Here is a 14,792-nt window from a genome sequence, read left to right as displayed (position 1 = left end):
CGTAGGAATAATCATTTTATTTTATGGGTCTATTTTTCAAACTAAATGAGGCCTTAGTAATCCAAGCTTGCATATGCGTCAGGGTAAAAATGCTGATGTCCACATCCGCATAATGCAGTTATCACTTTTAAGTACATGTATGCTTAACCTTGGGTTTGCTAGTAATTTAATTGAGAAATTATATTTTTTTTACACCCTATTTTACACTTTCCTTATACCAACGTGTTTTGATATTATTTTATTTTTTAAAAATAAAAATAAAGGAGAGGTGTATAGTGGGTGTAAAGGAATCACTCGTCAATTTAACTGGACTGGCATTAAGGGTGACTAAACTTTGTCACGTCGGCAAAGCCAAATAGGGTTAATATTGGTTTACCAAATAACATTTCTCATCATGACAAAAAATAGTAATGCTATTCTTCAGAGCTGGCAAAACAGGTACTTGACACGATCCGTGGAGACCCGCGACCCGTTTAAGCTAGATCCAAACACGACACGGCAATTTCACAGGTCACCCGACACGACTTATGAAATCCGTTTAACATAATGTGTCGTATCGGGTTGACCCGACCCGACCCGACCCGACCCGTTTTAGCTTAAAAGTGGGGGGTTTTTTTTTTTTTTTTTGGTATTTAAATGAAATAATAAAAATATTATATTGGCCACTCTAACTTAAGGTGAAGGTGCACATTAGGGAAATAATTGAAGCTTAGCAAGCCATACTACTGGAATAGTTTTAGTAGCAATTGTGAATTCATAAAAAAATGTATTGAGCCTTTAGTATGTATCAATTTAAACTTGAGCAGTTAATGTTCGACTCAGTTTGGTACATAGTACCCCTCGTTGTTTCAACACTATAAAGCAGTTGTTTTGTATACGTTGCCTCTAAGGATTATGTTCAATTGACAGTTATACTCTGTACATTTGGATGCCAACCAGAAGTGCTATTATTAGTATATTGAAAGTATTTATTTACATTTTATCTTGCCTTTTCTTTTTCAATCAAAATTTTAAATCTAAAAGATAAAGATGCATTTATATTATTTCTTAAAGTATTATTTAAAAGCACTTGATAACTCATTTCATGAAAATCATTGCTGTTGTCACTTTTTATTTTATTTTCAAAACTGTTGGTGACCATAGATGATTTTATATGGATGAAGCTGAGATTCTTTATAGATAGAGATAATCTGAATCCCATACTCTAATTTTTTTCAAAAAAAAAAAAAAATCGTAATCGTGTCTGGCGGGTCACCTACAGGTGGCCCGTGGCCCGACCCGCCAGGACGAACTAAACGGTTGACCCGCTTATGACACAAACATGTTTAATGTAAACCCAAACCTGCTAATTTCGTATTGTATTCGTGTTGGGCTGTGTCAAAATTGTCAACCCTACTCTTCATATTTATTTATCATAATAATTTTACATCAATTGACGTATCATATATTAAGTTGCTTTACTTTTGTTTTTATTTTTTGAAAAATACTAGATATACTTGTAAGTGCCTACTATTTGATGTAAAAGTGAAAATTATCATGCTATGTATACTTTTAATAGTAATTTTCACCGTCAAATTAGATGGTAAACAATTAAAATATGTTTGTTTATTTTTTTTTTATATTTAAATAATATAATATAAATATGAAAAGCGGCTTAAAGCATCCAACAGCACCAAGTATGAAATGAGTGCGAGCCAAAAATAAAGGAAAAAGGGAAAACCCTCAAATCCATGGGCCTCAACCCAGAAAAAGGAAAAACCGTCAAATCAAGCCCAATAAAAATCCTAGCCAAGCTTTTCTCTCTGTTCTCTGTTCTCTCTTCACCCTACCGTTCCCACGTTCACCACCTGACCAAGCCGCCACCGGCACTCTCGGGAATATCATTCTCATCCCCGTGATTCTCATTCCAATTCGCTGAAAAGCATGTCCGCAAAATGGCGTGCTCTACAGCACCGCCACCGCTACACTTACAACGCCGCCGTTTTCCCCAGCTCGTACACCGAGTCCTTAGCCCTCAAACTCCAATCAACCTCTTCAAAATTCTACGAGGAGTTGAAACAACTAGTCTCTCTCAATTCCATTTACGCCCAAGTGAACCACGCGAAGAGAGTCGCAGCCTCATTCAGCGACTTATTGTCCAACGCCGAAGACGACGCTTCGGTCTCCGAGGCCGCGCGCTTCTACTTGGAGGTGTTGTTCCTCGAGAACTCTCTGCCACTGCACCGAACCCTAGTCTCTGCCTTGTCCAAGACGCGCCACCACCACGCTCTCATTGGCGCCTGCCTCCACTCGCTCTGCGACGAGTACGGCGGAGGTAAGCGGACGCGCTTCTGCGCGTCGCGGGTGGCGTTGTCCGTCCTGGGAATGCCCAAGTTGGGGTATTTGGCGAGCGTCGTTGAGGAGTGCGCTATTTTGGTGGCTCGAGACGCCGTTTCTAGCCTGGACGGCGTCGTTTCGGAGACGGAGGACTGGGCTCGGCCGTCCCCGATCGTCATGGAACAGTGCCAGGAGGCTCTCTCGTGCTTGTACTACCTGTTCCAACGGTTCCCGTCAAAGTTTACGGACTGTCACAGCGCCGTGAACGTTCTGGGAACCGCCGTGACGGTCATTTTGAACGTCCTAAACTCAACGGCGTTCTCGAGGGACTGTTTGGTGGCGGCGGGGGTGAGCTTTTGCGCGGCATTGCAAGCGCGTTTAAACGCTCAAGAGCTTGGCTTGTTCATCATTGAAGGTATATTCTATCAAACTACTTGTGGTTTGATTGAGCTTAGGGATGTGATTGCAAAGGTTCCTTACAAGGGAGATTTATATAGTGAAGTACGAAACTTTTCGGTTTTGAGTAGGCTTTGCTTGATTAGAGGGATTCTTACTGCGGTTTCACGAAATGTGCTTAATACCCAGTTTGATGTATTGGGGGATGGTTTGAATGGCAATGAGGGTGGTGACTCTGGTGCGAGTGGTGGTAATTCTGTTAAGACTATACTGTATGATGGGATTTTGCCTGAGCTCTGTAACTATTGTGAGAACCCAAGTGATAGCCATTTTAATTTTCATGCGTTAACCGTGTTGCAGATTTGTTTGCAACAGATAAAAACCTCGATGTTAGCGAATATTACTAACCTGTCGGGAGGTTATGATTTGATTCCGGAGGAAATGGGAGCTCGGGTGTTGAAAATTATATGGAATAACTTAGAAGATCCCTTGAGTCAAACGGTGAAACAGGTTCATCTCATTTTTGATCTCTTTTTAGACGTTCAATCTTCCCTTCGATGGTCGGAGGGTAGTGAAAGAATGAAGTCGTTCTTGCGACAGATTGCTTCGGATCTTCTCCGCATGGGGCCACGTTGTAAGGGGAGATACGTTCCTCTAGCTTCGCTGACCAAGAGGCTGGGGGCAAAGACTATGTTAGATATGAATCCTGACCTGATGTTTGAATCGATACAGGCGTACATTGACGATGATGTGTGCTGCGCTGCCACGTCATTTTTGAAGTGTTTCCTAGAGTACTTGCGTGATGAGTGCTGGAGCAGTGAGGGTATTGAAAATGGGTATGCAGCTTTTAGAGGGCATTGTTTGCCCCCCTTTATGTATGGGCTTGCTTCTGGAGTTTCAAAGCTTCGCTCAAATTTGAATACTTATGCTCTGCCAGTCTTTCTTGAAGTAGACGTGGATAGTATATTTTCTATGCTTGCTTTTATCTCTGTTGGACCAAATGGGCGTGAGAATGGACAGCTATATCCTGAGTTTGGTCCTGAGAACATGGAACTTAAAGTTGAACAGCAAGTGGCCATTTTAGTGTCATTGCTCAAGGTATCTCGTTTACTGGCTTTGATTGACGGGGACATTGATTATTCCAAAAACAATGTGGTTCACCAGAAAGAGGGTGGGCTAGAGACAGATTGCCTTACCCATCACGCTCTTGTCTGCATAAAGGGAATGGAGATTGAAGTCCCTGTTGAGTGGCTTGTACTGGCATTGACCCATGTTGATGAGTCACTTCGTGTAGATGCTGCTGAGACTCTTTTCTTAAACCCGAAGACATCTAGCCTGCCTTCGCATTTAGAGCTCACTTTGATGAAGGAAGCAGTGCCATTAAACATGAGATGTTGCTCGACTTCTTTTCAGATGAAGTGGACCAGCTTATTCAGAAAGTTCTTTTCTCGGGTTCGGACAGCCTTGGAGAGACAATTCAAGCAGAGGAGCTGGCAACCACTTGGGTATCGCGATAATAATGAAGCACATCTTTCCAATGGAAGCAAGGAAACAGTAGTTAACAGAGCAGATGATCTTTTTCATTTTATGAGGTGGTTTAGTTCTTTTGTATTTTTCTCATGCTATCCGTCTGCTCCGTACAAGAGAAAAATAATGGCCATGGAACTCATTCTGATAATGCTCAATGTTTGGTCTATTGTGCCTTCTTTCCAGGAAGACTGTAGATCTCTTTCTCCTGAAAGCTGTCTTAATCCGTACAATAAAGGAATTCTATTACCTGATTCAACTTTGTTGTTAGTCGGGTCGATAATAGATAGTTGGGACAGGCTGAGAGAGAGTTCTTTTCGTATATTGCTACATTTTCCTACTCCACTCCCTGGAATTTCAAGTGAAGACATGGTCCAGAAAGTAATTGCTTGGGCTAAGAAATTAGTTTGCAGTCCACGTGTGAGAGAAAGTGATGCTGGAGCTCTGACCTTACGCCTTATATTTAGAAAGTATGTATTGGAGCTAGGGTGGATCGTCAAAGCTTCAGTTAATATTGTCTGTTTTCGTCCGCTGCCTGGATTAGTAAATGGGAATTATCAGTCTGGTAAACCCAGGCATCCTGTCATAGAATATATGGAATCACTTGTAGATTGGTTAAATGTTGCTGTGGAGGATGGGGAGAGGGATCTTTCTGAAGCATGCAAGAACAGCTTTGTTCATGGTGTATTACTTGCTCTACGGTATACTTTCGAGGAATTGGATTGGAATTCTGATGTAGTCTTGGCCAGCATCTTAGAGATGAGACATTTATTAGAGAAGCTCTTGGAGCTCATTTTGCGAATAACTTCTTTAGCGCTTTGTGTGGTTTCTGCCGATGCTTGGTATCTGCCAGAGGACATGGATGAGATGGTTGACGATGATAATTTCTTGTCTGAGGCTTCAGATGAGGTGAGTGTGCTGACACATTCTTCAGTCCATGAAGACACAAAGTCAAAAAATATCCAGGATGTTAGACCGGAACAGATAGTTATGGTTGGTTGCTGGCTCGCTATGAAAGAGGTACTCAATTTTTTTTCCTGGTTCCTTTTTTCTGTTTGTTCATTGATGTGAGCTAGTTATGTGCATGTTGTGATTCATTTCGCTGGTGGTAATCAGTTGTGTTTAAATCACGATCGATAGAATATGCCCAGAACTGCCTTGGCATTCAATATATGTGCTCAGTCTTGTTAGATTTCTTAAGTTATATAAATTACTGTTAATGGTAATATATGTTTGTTGTCAGGTGAGTCTTCTTTTGGGAACCATCATAAGAAAGATTCCTTTACCAAGTAGCAGTAATTTAGATCCATTAGTGTCTGGGGTTGCCTTTTCTGATGCTGCCGATTCTTCGGTGATGACAATATCTGATGCGATGCTTGATGTGAAACAACTTGAAACAATTGGGAGCCACTTCCTAGAAGTCCTTCTGAAGATGAAGCATAATGGTGCAATTGATAAGACGAGGGCTGGATTCACAGCTCTTTGCAACCGTCTACTTTGTTCAAATGATCCGAGGTATGTTTCCATTTGGTCTTTTTACAGTAGTTGCATTATGATCTTCTATTTTATTTCATGTCTTCGACCTAGTTTGGAGAGGAATCACAATATATATATTACAGCTCTTGTATGTCATTGGCAGCATCAACAAGCTTATTTCTTTTTAAGACAGCAGAAGCAGCAATGCAGGTTTCAATAGAAAAAAAATATTATATCGCCAACCAACTGCTCCATTCTTGCTGAGATGGTATTGGCTTTTTTTTTTTTTTTTTAAACAACAAAATTCCTGCGATAAAGTCCATGTTTTTTTGAGATGAAAAGGATCATTTATGAGCAATGATGGTCAGACTGGCAAGTTGAGCTGGCTATTATAGCATAATTTTCAATTTATGATTTATCAAAATCTGAGCAACTTTACTTGCAGATGTATCTGCATTTCCTCATTTGCTTTGTCTCAGAACTGAATAGTGTTTAAAAGAGAATATGAATTGGGAAATATATGTTGTTCTATGAGATCTTAGGCCTAATATATTATAGGAATAAACGAGAATGTTGAAGAAAAACAAATTGCAGTATTCAGTGATGGAATGGAATTAATTCCCTTCCCATTGATTCACCCTGAGCTAGATTAGCTTTAAGAGAAACTGGAAATGCATAACTATAAATTGCTGAATTCATGGTGAATTATATTTTAGTTGGATTTTCAGTCATAATGAATCCTAGATTACCAAAACATCAAATATTAATTCTTTCTGAAAGCTCAGAGATATATTTAGATTCTGGACGTTGAAAAGGAAATTCAAGTCAAGTCAACTAAGCTGTAATCATAAAAAATAGGAATCAACTATTCTGCATATTACTTCCAAGCCTTTGAACTGTGTTGAAGAGTCTTGAGTCTACAAACAATGTTATTTTTAAAACTTATAGTTAAAAAGTATCCCATGGTCAAATCTTGGACTCCATGTTAGTGGGTTTGAATCTGTTCATAGATTTTGTTGGTTTCTCTTTTTATTCAAACACTGTAAATATCTTTTCTAAAGTGGTGTGTGTCCCTTCTCAGACTCTGTAAGTTGACAGAATCCTGGATGGAGCAACTTATGGAAAGAACTGTGGCCAAGGGACAAATAGTGGATGATTTATTAAGGAGAAGTGCAGGCATTCCTGCTGCATTTACAGCTCTGTTTCTCTCGGAGCCAGAAGGTGCACCAAAGAAGCTCCTCCCATGGGCACTACGGTGGCTAATAGATGTAGCTAATGGGTCTATGCTGAACCAAATGGAAACCAGTGGCACAAAAGGTGGCTCATGCAAAATTTTGTCAACAAAATCAAACCAAGAAACCAAATATACATTGCAACCTCAAATAAATGAGAGCGAAAACACCTCAAAGATCCGCGATGAGGGTGTCATTCCTACAGTACACTCATTCAATATCCTTAAAGCTGCTTTCAATGACACCAACCTGGCTACTGATGTATCAGGCTTCTCTGCTGAGGCTTTGATTGTTTCTATTCGTTCTTTCTCTTCGCCATATTGGGAGGTACGAAACAGTGCTTGTCTGGCATACACTGCTTTGGTACGTCGCATGATTGGATTCCTTAATGTTCAAAAACGAGAATCAGCAAGACGTGCATTAACTGGGCTTGAATTTTTTCATAGGTACGGTTTCTTTGACTATCAAGTTTGATTAAGTATTTCTTTGTTTGCTTTTGGTGCATTTCATACTTGGTTATACAATTTCCATTTGCCTGTAAATTTTTTATTTGAAAGTCATCAATATAGAACTCTATATATACCTGTGGTGGAATGATGGGGTAAGTACAGTACAAGTTCTAGTCAATCTAACCCTTATATTCTACTTGTTGGAGTTAGATGTAACTTGGGTAGGATTTTAGCCACTGTAGATTGGTGTAGGACCAAAATATACTACAATCAATGCTGAAAAATTGCACTTTGATGTGGAGGAGAGAATTTGGTTGGAAAAAGACTTTGAGGAGAGTGAAGTGTTAGGGGTGGTAAGAGAATTCAATGGTTAGAAGGGCCCCTGGACCTTACAAATTTTCTATGGCTTTTTTTTCTGAAGTGTTGGGAGGTACTTAAAAAGGACATCATGGAAGTTTTTAAGGAGTTTCATAGGAGTAATGCTAGATGTCATACCCATGTCCTTCTTGTATCCCTCTAAAAATGAGGTGGCTTTTAAAATCACCGTTGGGCTTGTGATTGATCAAAATTGAATTTTGATCACATAATGATTTTAAAAGCCACATCATTTTTAGAGGGACACAAAAGAGACATGAGTATGACATTTATGATTACTCGTTTCATAGCCAAGGGAAGTTTGAGAAGAGCTTTAATGCTACTTTTGTGTCCCTCATCCCTGAGAAAGTTGGGACGGTGGAGATTAAGTATTACCGTCCTATTAGTTTAGTGGGTGGTGTGTACAAAATTATTTCTAGGGTCCTGAAGAACATGTTGAAGTCAATATTGAGAAAGATTGTTTCAAGTTCACAAAATGCATTTATCAGAGGTAGACAAATTCTGGATTCTATCTTGGTGGCTAATGAATGTTTGGATAGTTGGATTAGATATGAGGAACCTAGAGTGTTGTGTAAATTGGATTTGGAAAGGGCATGTGGTCATGCTAATTAGGAGTTTCTATTATATTTGTTGTAGAGATGTGGTTTTGGGGAGAGATGGTGAGACTAGATAGCACATTGCATATCTACAGGTGCGATTTTTCATTCTCATTAATGGTTCTTCTGGTTTCTTTAGCAGGTCACGTGAATTAAAGACATGGGATCTGTTGTCTCCATTATTGTTTGTGGTTGTTTCGGAGGCACTATGTAGGATGATGGATGTTACAGTGGACATGGAACTCTTATTAAGAATTTCGGTGGGGTCGAGGAATAATGAAGAGTTTATAGTGTCACATTTATTGTTTGCAGATAATACTTTGATCTTTTGTGAGGCTAATTGTGAACAACTTCATCATCTGCGGTCTCTTCTTATGTTTTGAGGTGGTGTTGGGCTGAAGATTAATCTATCCACATCAGTGATAGTTCCTATAGGCGATTTGGGTGATGTAGAGGGTTTGGCTAGTATTCTTGAGTGTAGAGTGGCTTCTTTGCCAGTGAAGTATTAGGTGCTATATTTTGATGCATGACAATTTGTGTAAGAGGAATGTCGTAGTGATCGAGTGGTGTTGTATGTGTAAAAAGAGTAGGGAGACTATTGATCATTTGTTGCTTTACTGCGAAGTCAGCCGTGATCTTTGGAGTTAAATTCTTACTTTATTTGGGGTTGAGTGGGTTATGCCGCGAACGGTGCTGGAGTTGTTGACTGGTTGGGGTGCGTCGGTTGGGTATGGTCCTGCTAAAGAAGCTTAGCGGTTAGTTCCTCTGTGTTTAATGTGGTGTATTTGGCGGGAGCGGAATGCGTGGCTCTTTGAAGATGTGGAGACATCAATGGTGGTGATACGGAAGCGTTTGCTCAATACATTATATATTTGGATAGTGTCCCATCATTGCTTGAATGTTTTTACTTATGTAGACTTTTTAAATTTATTCTCTGTTCCATCATTTTAGGGGCACTCTTGTATACTTCCCGTGTATTAGAGTTGCATTCCTCTGCGCTTTTAATAAATTGAATTGAAATTACTTATAAAAAAAAAAATAGCATCATTAGGAAAATGGAACATGGTTTGACGGGCTGGAAAAGGCTCTATCTATCTAAGGGGGGTAGGTTCACTTTGATAAAAAGTACTCTTCCTAATATGCCAACATTATTTCTCTTTTCCCTATTCCGGTAGGCATGGCTAATATAGACTTGAAAAACTTAAAAAGGGATTTTCTATGGTGTGGACTTGGCGATGAGTTTAAGTCATTTAGTGATGTAGTCAACAATTTGTACTTCGATAAAATCAGAAGGATTGGGGGTAAAAAATCTGATTTAGTTTAACTGAGCTCTTCTGGGAAAGTGGTTGTGGTGGTATGCTATGGAGAAAGGCTTTGTAGAGATTGGTAGTGGAAACTAAGGGTGGTCATTTGAGGGAAGGTTTGTGTTCTAAGAAGGTGGCGGGGCCTTTCGGAGTGGGAGTGTGGAAATGTATAAGGAGGGGGTGGTAAGTTTTATCTAAATTTGTTAGGTATGAGGTGGGCGATAGACTTAAGGTGAGATTTTGACATGATTTATGGTGTGGGGAACAACCCTTGAAGATTTCTTATTTGGACTTATTTAGTATTGCATGTTGTGAGGATGCATGGGTGGTGGATCATATGCAATTATAAAATGAAAAAATCTTCATTGGAATTTATTCTTTATGAGACTAGTGCATGATTAGGGAAGTGGAAGTGGTCTCTTCTTTCTTTGAGCTGTTGTATTCTCACAAAGTAAGGCATAGAGGTGAGGATAGAATTTGTTGGATCCCTTCTAAAAGGAAAAAGTTTGAAGTGAAAATGCTATCATGTTTTATCCATTCCTGCAAGTTTCCTTTTCCTTGGAAGAGTATTTGGGAAGTTAAGGCTCCTTCGAGTGTGATGTTCTTTTTGTGGACGGCAGCTTTAGTGAAAATCTTGACTTTGGATAACTCGAGGAAGAGGAATGTCTTTGTGGTGGATTGGTGCTGTATGTGGAAGAAAAATGGGGAATCTATTGATCTCCTTCATTGTGAAATTGCACGAGAATTATGGAATTCGCTTTTCCATTTGTTTGAGTTATGCCTAGAAGGGTAAGAGAGATGTTAGTGAATTGGAGAAGACAAATGGAAAATCGTAATGCTCTGGAAGTTTGGAGGTTGGCTCCTTTGTGTTTAATTTGGTGTATTTGAAGAGAGAGGAATGCAAGGAGCTTTGAAGATCGAGAGACTTTGGTCTTAGAGCTGAGAAATATGTTGCTGTAATCCCTCTACACATGGATAGCAGCTGAGAAATAGAGTTTTTGGATTTTTTTTCCTCGTTTCCTCCATATTAGGGGGTTTCTCTTATATACTTTCTGTGTACTAGGGTTGCACCCTTTTGCGTTTTTAATGACATTGAATTACTTATAAAAAAAAATGCACTTTGAGATTGCATTTTCAGATTAGTGTTTCTTCATCCTCCAAGAAAGGCTTAAAAACAAAGCTATGAGGCCTAAGATTGAAGCCTAATAGGTAGAAATCAAAAGAACTTGATGGAAAAAAAATCCTTCAGATTTGTTATTTTTTCTTTGATTTATTCTTTCTTACATGGCTCCTTAGGCATGACAATCCAAATTGTCTCGATATGCTTTGGGCTAATATGTAATTCGCTGTTATCTGAATTGTTTTATTGTCAGACAACTGGAAGAAAGGGAAAAAGGAAAATTTAGGATTACTACAAATGTTTAAAATTAATCTTTACCGAGTGCAATGTATTCCAATGCATTTGCATTAGTTATAAAAGAAAAAAGAAACAACATTGGATTACAACAAAATATTTTGTTCTATTGGACTCTAGTTGTGTGGTTATGAGGGAAACGGAAATGTTGACACGAATAGGTTGTTTTATTTGTTTATTTATCTATTTTACAAGTACTGAACATTTTTGAGCTGCTTCAGTCTTTCCTCTTTTTTTCTCTCTTTGTACATACTGAGTACCAATTGAAGGGGACTCGGGGCAGCTTTGCATTATTGTTGATTATACGAAGGACAGTTCCCTTGGGAAGTTCACTTACCGACATGGTTGTCTTGTCTGAGTTTGTAAATTTTATTCAAAGCGGTTAGCCTGGCATAGTGTCTCTGTTTTTGTGTCAGTTCGCATAGTAATTTGGAAAAGTTGTCCAAGAACTTTAACCCTGCAGAAAGATGTCTAGTTGGTTAACTGTGTCCATTTTTTAAACCATTTAGTACTCTATTTGAGAAATTGAGACAAAAGCTTAAGATTCTGGGGTGGGGGTGGATTTTTCGAATTTGGTTGATAAATTACAGAGATTGGGTAGGAAACACAGATGCCAGGTTAAGGAATTACAATAGATATATATATATATATATATATATATATATATATATATATATATATATTTCTTGATTGGTCCTTGTAATTCATTCATATTGACACACCTTTGTCCTTTTTACTGTGGCTTCCAACCTCTGTCTGATGATGACAATGTACTTGTCAGTTCTTATTTTTATAGTTTCATGTCTGACATACACGAGTCTTTAGACCAAAAGAAATTTGATATATATATATATTTTTTTCCTTTTCCATATTTTGTTTTAGCAGTCTGAGTTTTAATTGGGAGGGTCTAAATTTTCGACTTTCTGATTAGCATGAATTCTTAATGAATGTGTTTTTGTAAAAGATATATTTTATTAAACAATAAATTTGATTTACTTTTGTGTGAAGGTATCCCTCATTGCATCCATTTGTTTTCAATGAACTAAAAGTTGCAACTGAGTTGCTTGGTGATATGCCCTCTGGAAATTCAGAATCTGACCTGGCAAATGTTGTGCACCCAAGCTTGTGCCCTTTACTCATATTTTTGTCCAGGCTCAAGCCTTCAACAATTGCAAGCGAAACTGGAGATGACCTTGACCCTTTCATGTTCATGCCATTCATCAGGAGGTGTGCAACCCAAAGCAATCTACGAGTCCGTGTTCTTGCATCTAGAGCTTTAACTGGTCTTGTATCTAATGAAAAATTGCCAATTGTCCTTCTCAATATGGCCTCTGAGTTGCCTTGTGTGGAAAACCAACACACGGCATCCTCTGTTTCATTGCATGTGACCCAAGGTTCTCTCCATTTTTCTTTAAACTCAGCACATGGACTACTATTGCAGTTAAGTTCTCTTCTAGATATGAACTGTAGAGATCTTGCTGATTTCTCAAAGAAAGATCAGATTCTTGGTGAGTTGATCCAAGTTCTTGTGATGCGTTCATGGATTGCAAGCCCCAGAATGTGCCCTTGCCCCATTCTCAATGCCTCTTTCTTGAGGGTTTTGGATCACATGCTTAGTATTGCCCGAACATGCAGTATGAGCAAAAATTTCTATGCCATTAGGAACCTATTATTAGAGTCATCTAGAGAATGCTTGGATGTTGAAGCTTCTTATGGGCTGTCGTATTATGATCCCACCATAGCGGAGCTTCGTGAACATGCAGCTTTTTCATATTTTAGTTGTGTTTTTAAAGCATCTAAGGAAGTGTCTGAAGAGTTTCTTCAGATACCGCAAAGATGTCCTCCACTTGATTCAAAATTGTTGAAGTTACCTGAAGTAGAGAATGCTTTTGCTGGACTCGAGGAACGGCTGATATGCTCCTTGTCAGATACATCATATGAAGTTCGACTTGCAACATTGAAGTGGCTGCTTAAGTTCCTGAAAGCAACAAAATCAGGTTGTGAGGTCCATGATCTGTCTAGCAGTGAGATTAGGCTAATTCAGAACTGGGCCAAAACCAACCTCCAGGCAACAATGATGAAGCTCTTAGATTTGGAAAAGAATAATAGATGCACATATTACATTCTCAGGATTCTTTTTGCTTGGAACTTGCTTCAGTTTCAGAAACTTAGTGATGAAAAATGCACTCAAACATTTTACATTGGTGGGATGGAATGTGATTCTTTGTTTCAGTTTTGGGATAAGCTAATTTCCTTGTACAAACTAACAAGACAGTCAAAGACTCGAGAAACACTTATCTGCTGCATGGGACTATGTGTAAAGCGGTTTGCCAGTTTATTTCTAAGCATTCTAGAGTTGAGGAAATCCACTGACCATTGCAAATCCGATCAATTGGAAAGATCAGCCTGCTTGTATGATTGCATCATCTTTTTCACTAGCCTAATTAAGCAACATAGTGCCTCTTCTGAGCCAGTAAACATGCGCAAGGCTGCAGCAGAATCTATTATAGCATCTGGATTATTGGAACAAGCTGTGCTTATTGGTTCTTCTGTGCTCAATCACCAAATCCCAGATAAGGATTTACGCTCTCATTTTGAACCAAATGAAGCTCTCAATGAGTACGCTCTTCAAATACTGGATATATGGTTCACTTGTATCCAGCTGCTGGAGGATGAGGATGACGGGATCAGGCAGACGCTTGTTTTGGATGTTCAGAAGTGTTTTTTATTGGAAAGATGTGGAAGATGCTCTGATGCTGGAAAGGTTCCAACCCAAGTGGAGAAAGTAATAGGGTTGTGTTTTGACCATCTGTCTTCTGTCTTTGGTCACTGGATTGAGTACTTTGATTACCTTTTGCAGTGGGTACTGAATGCAACTAGTTATGCAGTATCTAAAGGAGATCTTGTGAGACGGGTCTTTGACAAGGAAATTGATAATCATCACGAAGATAAGCTTTTGATCAGTCAAATTTGCTGTTTTCATTTAGAGAAGCTGCCAGTTTCAAAATCCTGTGCAGTTAATGTATCAGACAAAGAGAGGTTCAGAAAGTGTTTGCACGACTGGAGGCACAGATTTTGCCATCAGTTGCTGTTGTTTGCTAAGGAATATGTTGAGAAACAGGGAGGAGTTGATTGGATCGGTGGTGTGGGCAACCACAAGGATGCTTTCTTGCCGCTGTATGCAAATTTGCTTGCTTTTTATACCCTCTCGAAGTGCATTTTCAATGGAAACACACAGGATGCCATCCCTCTGCTATCTGATGTTGTTGAACTTGGTAGAACTATTAATCCATTTCTTATGAACCCTTTGATTCTTAACCTGTATTTGTTAGTTGTTAAATTACATCAGAAAAATGTTGGTACTACTGCTGACCACCTGATCCCTGAGTTTAGAGATGGCTGTATCTGGGATGGTTTTGAGCCTTATTTTCTTATTAGGTAAGATCGAGTATGTACAATAGATGCGAGTGTCATATTCGAGTCCTTAAAGGGGGATGGGCCCTGGGAATTTTTGAGAAATGTACAATTTCTGTACCAGAGTCTTCAACTTGCTTGTTTTTAAAAGCTGAAGTTATATGAATACTGTATGAGATTATGTTTTATCATTTTTGTTCTCCCTGGTTGTTGCTTGTCAGGATACCAAACTATCAAGTAGCCCGTCTTTCTCTCAAAGTGGTTTGATATACAGTATGGCATAAATCTGAGTC

At 39.0% G+C, this 14,792-nt stretch overlaps 1 protein-coding gene across 1 annotated transcript; it reads left to right on the top strand.

Moving 5' to 3' along the window:
• Positions 1-1,773: 1,773 nt before the first annotated feature.
• On the top strand, positions 1,774-14,687 carry LOC133859709 (uncharacterized). Its single transcript, XM_062295222.1, has 4 exons — positions 1,774-5,259; positions 5,483-5,754; positions 6,797-7,393; positions 12,094-14,687. Exons 1-4 carry the CDS (start codon positions 1,924-1,926, stop codon positions 14,525-14,527), a joined length of 6,639 nt encoding a protein of 2,212 aa, XP_062151206.1. The 5' UTR covers positions 1,774-1,923; the 3' UTR covers positions 14,528-14,687.
• The last annotated feature ends 105 nt before the right edge of the window (positions 14,688-14,792 follow it).

This window comes from Alnus glutinosa, chromosome 2 (genome assembly GCF_958979055.1).
Source record: "Alnus glutinosa chromosome 2, dhAlnGlut1.1, whole genome shotgun sequence".
In the NCBI taxonomy this organism is placed as follows: domain Eukaryota; kingdom Viridiplantae; phylum Streptophyta; class Magnoliopsida; order Fagales; family Betulaceae; genus Alnus; species Alnus glutinosa.
The sequence above is the reverse complement of the archived record's forward strand: the minus strand, read 5'-3'. Positions and strand labels throughout refer to the sequence as shown.

Coding starts and splice junctions, on each gene's coding strand:
- LOC133859709 (XM_062295222.1), top strand. CDS start 1,924: ATGTCCGCAAAATGGCGTGCTCTACAGCACCGCCACCGCTACACTTAC. Junction 5,260..5,482: donor GCTGGCTCGCTATGAAAGAG/GTACTCAATTTT, acceptor GTTTGTTGTCAG/GTGAGTCTTCTTTTGGGAAC. Junction 5,755..6,796: donor CTTTGTTCAAATGATCCGAG/GTATGTTTCCAT, acceptor GTCCCTTCTCAG/ACTCTGTAAGTTGACAGAAT.